Below are 12,108 nucleotides of genomic sequence, written 5' to 3'. Positions count from 1 at the left end.
CTATTGTGTGTTGTGTAGAGCACTTTCTTGGATGGCGAGAAATGTGGATTTAAATTCTCTTAAGCTGACTTAAGAAACTGAATTTGAGTCTCCTACATCACTGTGCTACTGAGAAGGACCTTATGCTGCTTAGGAGGAGAGGCTAATTGAAGACGACTTACGGAGTCCTTCTGGCACAAGTAATAGACTGAGGAAAGAGGAAAAAATAGAAATGATCATACTGTCCAAGCTTAAGTACCTGGTTTTCCTACATAAATTGGGAGCCTGAATTCTACTTATCATGAGCAAAGAGAGAACAAGGCTTTAATTTAGGTTGTCTGAAGCAAATCCTTTTTTTTCCTATTAACTATATATGGAGCATGGAGGCCTAACTCAGTCAACTTCTGTGTCTGCAAATTAGACTTTCCATGTGCCCAAACCAGTAAATACAGGACAAATTCTATGAGAAAAGAGTATCTGTTTACAAATGCAGCTAAATACAAATGTGTCTGAAAAAACAAGGTTTTAAAAAATTATTTATATCTACTATTTTATTTCACCAATTCCAGAAGTAGTTTTTATACCATAATCAGAAATGCATTTCACTTGACATAGGATGTTGTCAAATCTGTAATGGATGTTTCTTGGGCACTAAAATGTACAAATCCTGTGCTAAAACTTAACATTTTTCCAGCACCGAGTGATCCACCGAAAGATGTTGTGTACAGAAACCTTACTTCCACATCAATAATGCTATTCTGGTCCCCTCCTCAAAAGCCTAATGGAAATATACTGTACTACTCAGTTTATTTCAAAAATAATTCGGGAATATTCATACAGGTAAGCTTATTTTTGTATATTTCTTTTGTAGAATTCAACAAAGTGTTCTAATAATCGAGTAAAGATTAAACCAATGTTATATTTATCGGTATATTGCTTTTTCATATTTCCTTCATCACAAGTCAGTTTTTTAACTTATGAAGACAGAAGCGCATCTTGAAATCATATGTGTTGCATTTTGCATCTCATTGGACATTCATAGCATTAAGCATTAAAGAAAATAACATTTGTGTAACATTGCACATTGCAAAGTTTATATGTACATGTATATACACACGCTTACATGTAATACATATGTAGATAAATAAACACAAGACCCATTACATTCATTTTACATCCTTAAGACTATTTATTTTAGTCTAATTTATCAATTTGAATAGTTCTGGTGTTACATTTTTAATCCATGCTTATACAGTACTGAAAATAAGAAGACAATATCAAATTAGTGAGTACATTATTATTTCATGTTTTTGTTACTCTCTAAAGGAAGTTACTGTTTAGTATGTTGAAACAAAGACATTGAGATTCCTAAGTTAAAGCACAAAAGACAAATAAAATTTTATTTATATTTTTTGGTGATCCACACATTTCCATGTAGGGATTTTTGGTGCTACTTTGATCCTTAATTGTGCACCACATTTATAAACTGTATAGTTTTTCTGTTCTCCTTTCTAAGAATATTTTACAATACAGAAATATAATAAGAAGAAATAAGGTTCCTTTACAGTTTTTTGGTTACAAGCTTTACACATGTGGAAGAAAAGAAAGAAATATCAATTAATGAAGAAACTAATGCATGAAAAATTACCTCTGCTGTATAACTTTATACTCGATATGTCTAGTGCAAGGTACATATGTGTTTGAGGATAACGAGTAAAACAGATTCACAAATTTTACAAATACCTGTGCCTGAATAATGCTGACATACTTCAGTGTATACACTCTCTGACTTCTGTGAAGCTGTGTGGCTGCCAGGCTCTGTCTGCATAGTTTCAGATGCAAGGAGGACTGTGCCATGAATTCCCATTCTGATGAGACTATCAGAGCTTCAGCCTCTGCTTGCACACAGTGCTGTACCAGTAGCCTTTTTCTTAGCCTAACAAGTCCCTGGAGAAACATTTACACCAGTCCATTACCTGAACGAGCTCATCCTATGAAGAGTGTCTACATTTATCTAATTCCTGGACAACTCAAGCAACTTTAAGAGAGGACTGCGGACTTGGGCTATTCCTGCCTTTAGGAAGGTGGAACTCTGAGGTCAATGAATATGGTGAAACTGTTACACTGAGAGCTATAATCCCTCTGGATGTGCCCAGGACTCTGGAAATGAAGGAGCAAGATAGGGAAGATGGAGCACAGTAGCATTGGCCCAGGAAGGTGAGGGTCCAGTTTCATTATCGTGTGACGCAGTTGGGCAAGGACACGATGGTGGCATGGGTGGAAGTTGCTGCTGTTTTGGCATATTATGTGGTGGATGGCAGAAAAGTGCTGACAGTAGCTCTACTTCTAGGTGTGGAAACTACCATTTTCACCCTTTCAGCTTGGATTATTAACCCATTCCACTGCAGAAAGCTACAAGAAGACGGGTTTCAGATGCTGTTGCATCTGTCTCTTGGGAGATCACCGTTAATCTCTCAAATCATGATCCACTCCTAATCTGTCTGCTTCCCTTAACTCCCTCTGCCCTTCACAGGCCCCTCCATTCACTATTTGGCATGGCAACTACTGTATCTACATTGCACTCCTATTCTGTACCTTGGCATTCCTGTAGGTGCAAGACAGGTTTCAAACACGAGAAGAAAACATCTCTCCCCTTCTCCCTCCTATCAGATATTTTATATTAATCTTTTCACAACAGAGAAATGCATGTGTGGAAGCCAGCCTGATGTGTAGATATATTATGTATATATGACATTTACAGACAGTTGTAAGCTCTATGAGTGTGGTTAACATACAACTATCTGTAACTTAGAAGTATAACCATGTAGTTGCAGTATCTGTTGATAAATTTTGTATTTCACACATTTAGAAATAAATACTCCTGGGCTGGAATATTCTACACCTTGGTCACCATTCTGCTTATGTTTGTCCAAACTGTATTTTGAATTTGAGAAACCATACAGGAGAATTGGAAAAGTAGGTGAACTTTTCACATTTCTAGGAACCCCACTGTCTCAGACACACAGCTGGAGGCAGCCATTCTTTGCCAGTCTCATCTGCTTCTTTGTCAGGACATAGTAACAGACGTCCAAGTCTTAAAGCATGTCTGAAAAGCAACCCAGCTGAAGAATCTCGAGCTAATCAACATCATCCAGTGTTGTCATAATCTGACATACATATAAAAGTCATACTAAAACTTCTATCACTTCTTTCACTACTATTCTGTTGACTCAAGCTGTCCCTTTTCACATGTTCTCAAACTCCTCAGGCATAATAAAACCTAATGAATATAAAACACTGATTATGAATAGCAGTGTTAAAACTGGGAGATCAGTAGCTGCAGAGTAAAGCGTTCGGGGGGAAAGCAAAAGACCTGAGATAAAGAATGCAGTTTACTCCTTGACATGATGCAGAAGCTTGCAGAAAAAACAGTTTTCCTTTAAAAAGAGAAAAGAAACCCAGTTACATACCTTCCTAGGGCAGAAAAATAATGTATAGTTTCTTTGCTGTACAGGTCTACATGAAAAATCACACTGCAGCTGTCCAGTCAGAAGGCCTGGGATGCTCAGACCTAGGATTGTGATGCAGAACCGCAGAAGGAAAAATTTAGTGATGGAGATTAGATTTGAGGATTTTGGTAGATGAGTGGGCTGTTTCTATGGGGATGTTGACAGGTTGTAAAAGTGTCAGAGAGAGCGCAATGACTGGTAGGCAAATAGAAGAAACCATCTCTCGCACAAGGCTAGGTTCAAATTCAGCTTTATCTTTCGTCTTCTGCTGCCACAGGTCTAGGGAAAATGCTACTTTTTGGTTTATGCTCACTCCTCTGCCCCAGAGCAGTAAAGATATAGAACCTACTCTGACGATGGGCACTTCTTACACAGCTGACATGGCACTGTACCTCTTGTTCACTTCACTTCTCTGTGACACTGCTGGAGTCCTTACAGTTTGAGCTTTCACTATTTGCAATAGCAGCTTTGCAGTTTTTACTCTGTGTTTTCCTTACATGGTGCTTGAAGTAATTGTACTGTTCAGTCTTATGGAGGAAAGAAGTCAAAGATTCTATGGAAGTAATTGTCTCATTGCTAAATACTGATCTATAAGATATATCATTGACTTGAATAAACTCATTCAATCTCTTTATACTTGTGTTTTGATTAGCGAGAAAGTGGGAAAGGTGCTAATGACAAATATATATTCATGCTTGGAGAAAGTTCTCCAGTGGAGGAATTTCAGTACAGATGACAACTGTCCTGCTCTGCCAAACCAGACAGGAGAACCAGGAGCTAAATAGAGAAGAAAAACCCACGACGCTTCCGGAGTCTGAACATTAGACTCCAAATCATCCAACCTCTGTACTTCAAGTGAACCTAAGCAAATATGACTGAATACATTTCAGAGTGAAATTTGGCTTTGTCTGCCCTCAGGATGCACACAAGGGATGCAAGCAACGTGCTATATTAACTTAACAATCAAGCATTTTCTTTCACCAATATGGCCAAAATACGGATAAAAGGGGAACTTCCCTAAAATACACTCAAAATTTTTTAAAAGATGACTTCTGAATGGTAGAGCATGCAAAAAGGAAATATCTTTACTTAGGTTGGTACTGGAACAGTGTGCATTGCACTCTTTGAGGGATGGCTTGGATTAGCCCTCAGTGTGACCGCTCTCACCCGGTTGCCAGAGTCAAGTATATGATGCTCTATCTCAAGACAACAGTGCAAGACAATGAACCTGAAGAATGAAACAGAACAGGGGAAAATGGTTAACACTGAAGAACAGCAGCACTGTGTTGTCTGTGTACAACTAATTACAGCTTTACGCCACTGGAAATTTCTGCTGCTTCCTGAGGTGAAGAAGATACTACTTTCTGCTGACACTTTCATGGCCTGTGTGTATTGCTTACACTTAGCTGCTTTTAATAATCTGATACTTTGCTATGTCAAAACTTCTTTCATGTATGGATGAAGAAGGGGACAGAAGGAAGAATTTCTTCAGCTGTAGCCAAAGATCCTGAGCTGTTTGCTTTCATCTGCAGCCACAGTTAATTGTAAAACTTCCTATAGTGTTCTATCCCCAGGGTACAATTAGTGCAAGTTTCATCTTTTCTTAGTTTGTACCCACACAGTTCTTCTTGCTCACCCTTAGTCTTAATTATGCGTTCATTCTTCTCTAATATTTTGTCATATCAGAAGTTTGAGGTAGTCCCCAGGCCCCCAGGGCTCCTCATAGTAAGGGGACTACCTCTTAAAGCAGGTTTTGTTGAAGCACCAAAAAGCCTGTTATAGCATTCACGTTGGTTCACTGAGTCCTTAGCTGCCAGACAGCTGACTAAATTGTAAAGGTATGCTTTTTAAACTAAGCATTGGATTTTCAGCTGTTCATACCAATAAACTCCCATTCAATCTAGAATCAAAACCTGATGCAATACCTTTGACATTTTTATCTTGAAAACTCAGAGAATTGAATTCATTTTTTTAATATTATTATTAGATATTATTAGTATCAATTACTAATCATCAATATTTAAAATATCTAATAATAACAATAACAGGAGGGTATTACAATGATGCTTCTGGGTCAGAGGTGTTTTCTGTCATACTGTGCTTGAGCACCAGAAATTAGAATTAGAATTTGACCCTCTGTTTTCTGTATCTTATCCTACCAAAGTGTAAAGCAAAACTCTTCCCAGCCTTTTTCAGTTAGTTACATGAAGATAGTGGGAGCTTCCATCTATGTTTAGAAGAGAGTAATATATTAAGGTGGAATTTTACTGATGCAGTCAAAACAAACACATTTTCATTGCCAAACAAACTGTTTACTTATTTATGCTATGTGAGCACTAGTGACTGTAGGCAAAACTAGGTCTTCAGATACTGGTGTAAAAATCTCACGGAAATGAATGAGTGTCACCTATTGTTTTCTGCAGTAATAAAACAATTTTGCCTGTACAAAAAAAATATTGGTGGTTATGTTAGATATTTAAATTGATAGATATTGGTGACAAACACCACGATTGCATACTGAACTATCAACTTGCACAGTACTGACTCAACTGTTTGATAGAGTGTACAACAGTGACTTCTTCAGTAGGAACTTTCAAGAGAAATATAACCCATTTTTTAGTATGTGGTTTTAGTATGCTGTGTTTATATGTCGTATTTCTGAATTTAAATATGCAAACATTACTGTCTCCTTCCTCCTGTTTTAGTAAGTCTGCTGTATCAGCCTGTCTTTTTTAGGAAATAATTTAATTTAAAGGCAGCTTGATTTTAAGGAGATGGAGGATGTGAATAAGATGTAATACCAAAAATAGTTGGCAGGCCAAATAACTGAATGTGTACTAGGCAATTCATCAGGGGATTGGACAAAATCGAGCTCACCATGAAAATATTGCTGTGTAGAAAAATTAGGAGGACTTCTTTGGTCCTGAGAAGTGCTGCCCATGCCATATGCTCAACAGGGCAATGTGGCTGCTGGAGGGGAACGATACTGACTCTTAAAGCTTTGTCTTCCTACCCAGTGCTTGACCTGAATATACGTATGGGGTACATGACCTCTCAACAGGTTTCAAATCATGAACCAAACAGCTTTGGATCATCTAAGTCAGGTTTCCATAAAGCAGTGGGTTATTTGACACATTTGGTTATGTGGTATAGCTGGCCTTACATAATTAACCTGATTTTTTTTTTTTTTCCTTTTCAGTTTCCAAAATGGTTCATTCCAAACAGGGATGGCCTCCTCAGAGGGGCTGATCTAGAGCACTAACCTACTGTAACAGTCACAGTTTTAGTGGAATTTTTTTATATAGTTCAAAAGAAAATGGGAGTTGGTTCTCATGCAATCCTTTAGTTAGCAAGTAACTGCACAAGGAAAATAAATTCTGTCAGTTCCTTCAGTTTAACACAATCCACTGGGTATAGACGTGTGCGCTAGAAATAATGGCATGTTTTTAATGTAAAGAACAAATAACAAAAGGAACAGTTTATCAAGTGTTGTGGTGAGATCTCTGCCACTGAAGTTTTAAATTCAGAATGAGAAAATTTCTCTAAGATCTACTCTCATAAAAATGGAATAAAGTGAGAGAAGTCCTTTGATTTGCTTCATGCAGATCAGGCAAGGGAATCACATGTGTGATCATGTAATCTATGAACAATTAACAGCTTTTTTGTTGTTTTCTTGATGCAATATGGATTACATTGTGCCATATTTAACGTGTTTTAAAAAAAGATGGACTGGCATTTGACAACTATGATCAACAAGAACAGAATTAGGTACTCGGTAGTACTTACAAGAAGTAACAATAGACATCTTACAATAAATTGAGTATTTCAGTAAAAATCAGGACCCATTGGGAGTCAGAGTTAAGGTTTATGTCTCCTGAACATTATGGTGAATATCGCATGGTGATGGCTAAATGGGAAACTAGAAAGATAAATCAATGAATAAATAACATTTTCAGTGACAACACTTTCTTTTTTCTTTAGAATTTCACAAGTTATGGTAACGACAGTGATGTCAATATGCCCCAGTCTGCAGTTCTGGATGACTTGGCAAAATACAGCCATTATACTCTGTGGTTAACTGCAAGCACAGCTTTTGGAGATGGAAACAAAACCAGTGAAATAATAGATGTATATACAGATCAGGATAGTAAGTGAATACCTTTTTTAAAGTTCAGTGTGTATCAGTACTTCCATTTATTAGCTTTAAAATTATTTTACTGTTATGATGGCAAAGTTTAAAAAAAATCCAGTAAGTACTGTTTTCAACACTGCAGTGTTTTTCTTTGCAAAGAAGACATTTTGACCAGAGTCTTTGCTTTGTAGTACTAAGAACATAGTTCACAAGCTTCTTATTTGGATAAGAGCAGTAGAAATACTGTCTTAAAACATCATTAAGAGTATTTTATTAATCAAATTTAAAATGGATGATTTTTCATATATGCCTTCAAAATATTTTGCTTTTGAAAATGAAACATAAACGAAACAAAGTTGTACAAATATTGCAAACAAGATTTAAAAACTAATCTTACTTTGGGCATTTATTTCTGGTTTAGTTTTGGATTTTTTATTACTATAATCCATGTGTTTATTTTTTGCTTATTATCTCTTGTAGTCCCAGATGGTTCTGTTGAAAATCTGGTCTATCAAAACATTTCCTCATCTTCTGTAAATGTAAGCTGGCTTCCACCATTGCAGCCAAATGGCTTAGTCTTCTTTCATGTTTCTCTAAGTTTATTGCAACTGGGAACCAATAAGATATTGTCTTTCCTTACATACAACACAAGCATCATTTTTGACAATCTGGAGAAATATACTGATTACATTCTGAAAATCACACCAGCCACTGATAAAGGATCTTCTGAACTATACGCTCTAACTCTGCATATAAGAACTGATGAAGATGGTAAGATAAGTATTTTATTCATTCTTAAGGAAACATAGAAAAAAAAAAACTAAATCGCTTTATAAAATAAAAAAAAAATTATTACTTTTCTCATGTTACTTAAAGCTTTTTTGTTATACAATGACACAAACAACTGCTACGCATTTCAGCATTGAGACCATGAAATAGAATTTTCCACTCAGGGCACAACTTTAACTGATAGTTAAAAGACATTTTTCATTGTAACTCATATTTTTCTGAGGTTATCCTTGTTTCTCTCTTTCTTATTTCTTCCTGTAGTCCCAGAATCAGCACCTATAATCAAAACGTTTTCCAATCTTTCAACTACCTCAGTTATGCTTTCATGGGACCCTCCTGTTAAGCCAAGTGGTATTATAATAAGTTATGATTTAAATTTATTTGGGCCAGAAAGGAATAACTCATTCTCTACCACCAATAATTTTATCATCTTGGAAGACCTTCTACCATTCACATTATACACCATTTATGCAGCTGCAAGAACAATAAAAGGACCTGGTCCATCTGCTGTGCTTCAATTCTACACAGATGAGTCAGGTGAGCAAATTCAGTTGTAGCCAACTTTGAAATTTTGGCCCTATCCATCTTAGATCTGAACATCAGACCTTAGAGATTTGAGATGAAGGATCAATTTTCCATTGGTCTGTGTGTGAAAAGCTTTCACAAAAAGGAAAACTGCAAGGGAAGTCTTTTCTGAGTTTTCCTCCTCCCACCACAGTGTGCAAGAGGAGGTCACATTCTGCATAGGAATACAAAAATAACTAAAAGGAGAAATGTCTTTTGTCTTTGGAATGGGTTACAGTTTGCCAAGTGTCAGGGGCTTTGAAGCAAGCAACAATACCTTTCTTTTCATCCCCCCACGTAATTGAATAATAATAAAACATGGAAATATTTCTTACACATTCTCAGTTTTCCTTTACATGGACCTCCTTTCACCTGCATGGTAAATGACGTATCTTGTAAATATATATTGAGTTGCACTCAGTATATCATGTAGGAAGCGAAGTATATCACATTCTAGTAATATACGTAATACAACCTCCATTAAATGCCTTAGTTCTAACAATGGGGATGTTTAAGTGATGAATAGATTTCTTAGCTCTCTAAGAAGATCCCTTGCTGACTAAACATGTATTCCAGATTAATGGAATTTTTCATGCCAAAAAGAAAGAAAAAGATTAAAATAGCAATGAAGTACCATTTTGTTGAGTTCAGATAAAAATGGTAACAAATGTACATATATTCTCTTGCTTCTCCAAAGTGTTTTGTTTTGTCTGGATTATTTGAAATTTGGAACTCAAGAGTGTTTCTCTTTTGCAGTGCCGTTAGCTCCACCCCAGAATTTGGCCATTACCAACTACACCGCAGATTCTGTGTGGCTAAAATGGGATCCAAGTCCTCAGCCAAATGGTGTTATTATGAGATATAATTTTAAGATCTATCAAAACAACACTGAAAAAATATTTTATCAGGTATGTTTATAATTAACAGTGTTTAAATTTTTGGGGGGCAGATACACACTTTTTTCATGCTTTAGGAACAAAATATATGACAAATACTTTAAATGTCTGTCATGGTCCTAGAATTCTGAAGCTCCTCTAAATTCCTGTGTGTTAAGACAGTTTATTTACCCTCTCACCATGCCTGTAATTAAATTTTTAAAACTAGACAGAAAAAAATTGTTAGATTTTAATTTACTTTGACCTTCTAATATTTCTTTAATGATGAGCCTTATTAATCTTTAGTTCATATTTCAATGTATGTTAGAAAATTACAGAAGTTACTTATTTTTTAGCTGCCTTTGGTTAACTATTTAGCAACTGTGGATTTTCAAGATTCAAAAAGGAAGACAGACTTTCCTAGTCACTTTGAAAAACACTTTAAAATACTTAAAAATTGTTTAGAGGTTTGCTTTTTTTAAATTTTTACCGAATAACTGAAAAAAAATTAACTGAAATAGATGCTATAAAATTATATACAAAAATTGATTAAGGCATTTATGTCTGCTTAAATCTGATTGCTTGGATGGCATCAAGAAATGCACCATGAGCTGTAAGGGCAGCAAGCTGAGACCAGGGTTGCGTCTCAGGCTTAGAAACTATGCACTCAGTTCTATTCACCCAAGATGTGTAAAAACTGCAGGAAAAAGGCATTTCTGCAGTAGCTATGAGTTTAAGACATATAGTGTACACTGCACGCAGGACTGTGAGGAGCTCCATTACTGCCTTTGGAAACACATTCCTTGGGTGCTTGTGGAGGCCACCAAAGATTATTCTCCACTGTCCATCTGAGGCAGATTCAAACCAAATTAGAATACACAAACTGGCCAGGACACTTGAATGCATCTGCTATGCCCTATATTTCTTCATGTTTTGTAATGTTATATGAGCAAAAAATTAGATTTAGGTTGTGGCAGCAGGACAGGCAGAGCAATTTGTATAGACATGTTGTAGTTAGGCACCAGAACTTGGATCCCACAAGATGTTCACCAGATTTTCTTGCTGAAATTCAGCTCTTTCCCTGCTACTATTTTAGCCCTCTCAACGTTTACACAAAATATGCCTTGCATGCTCTGGGAAAAACAGCTACCAGGAACTGAACTGTGGTTTTCAGCTTTTTTCAAAACTGTGTGTCTGGCTCAGGTAAACTAAAAGAAACGAGAAGCTGTGACCTCTTCCACTGCAGAGATGTAGTAAGGAAGTAGAAGGTAACAGTGGGTTGATGTGGTGATGTGGAGGTGACAAAAGTTTTCAGTATTGGTAAAAAAAGGCATGTATGGAGTTAATTTGCTCTAACAACGCTATGGGAATTACGATACCATCCTTTGGCATGTCTTCCTCACAAGCCACAGTGAAAGGAGGAGAGGAGAAAGGAAAGGAAGAATTTGACCCCACATTCTTTTTCGTTGAGCTCAGGAACTACTTTGACTGAAAGCTACTCAGAGTAGCAGAGACAAGACTCTAAATCTTCCCTTCATTTCAGTGGGTTCAAGGTGAGGCCCACAATGTTTACACAGATTAATTGCGTACTAATAATTTTTCCTTCTTTAAGAACGTTTCAGGTTCAAACCACGAGGCAAGCCTTGTTGGATTAGAACCATTCAGCCCCTATTTAGTCAGCGTCTCTGCATTTACCAAGCTTGGGAATGGCAATCAGTTCAGTAATGCTGTCCAGTTTACAACGATGGAATCAGGTTAGACGTGACTTTTTCTAAGCTGGAATTCTGTTTATATATATTTTCCTTGTATGGTTGAACAACAGCCTTCCTCTTCTCTCAAAAAAACCCGTAACTTAACACTATCTCACTGTCTTCTGCCTGTGTAACGCCGATTCACATTCCTATTGTACCGGATAGGCTGGGTTTGAAGTTTGATGTCGGAAGTGTAGAATTAGAAATGTCCTCATCTGAAATGAGAGGCTTATATGGCTACTATAAATCTTTTAATAGCATCACAGATAAAGGGAGGAAAATTAGATAGATATCAGTCTTTGTAGATCAAAGCAATAATTCAGATCCCTGTGAAAAGAACTGAAACTTTAGCAGTATCAAAAGCAGCTGGACAAAGGATTGGCAAATGAACTGGAAATTGTATTAAACAAGTATAAATTTTTAACCTTTTTTATAATTTATTTTGGGAAGGGAAGCTAGCCACTAATTAAATATCCCAATTTGTTAGATCTTATTCTTCCTGACAACTG

The 12,108-nt window shown here is 36.5% G+C and overlaps 1 protein-coding gene across 1 annotated transcript in view; it reads left to right on the top strand.

Annotated features, from left to right (window-relative positions):
• PTPRQ (protein tyrosine phosphatase receptor type Q) overlaps positions 1–12,108 on the top strand; it is a 108,978-nt gene that overhangs the window by 34,608 nt on the left and 62,262 nt on the right. The window contains exons 19-24 of the mRNA XM_074167564.1: positions 674–819; positions 7,470–7,635; positions 8,101–8,391; positions 8,671–8,946; positions 9,730–9,881; positions 11,461–11,602. Of these exons, the coding sequence (XP_074023665.1) occupies positions 674–819; positions 7,470–7,635; positions 8,101–8,391; positions 8,671–8,946; positions 9,730–9,881; positions 11,461–11,602 (1,173 nt within the window). The remainder of the gene's footprint in view (positions 1–673; positions 820–7,469; positions 7,636–8,100; positions 8,392–8,670; positions 8,947–9,729; positions 9,882–11,460; positions 11,603–12,108) is intronic.

This window comes from Numenius arquata, chromosome 2 (assembly GCF_964106895.1).
Source record: "Numenius arquata chromosome 2, bNumArq3.hap1.1, whole genome shotgun sequence".
Taxonomy (NCBI): domain Eukaryota; kingdom Metazoa; phylum Chordata; class Aves; order Charadriiformes; family Scolopacidae; genus Numenius; species Numenius arquata.
Note: the sequence above shows the minus strand (reverse complement) of the source record. Positions and strands in the feature narration are given on the sequence as shown.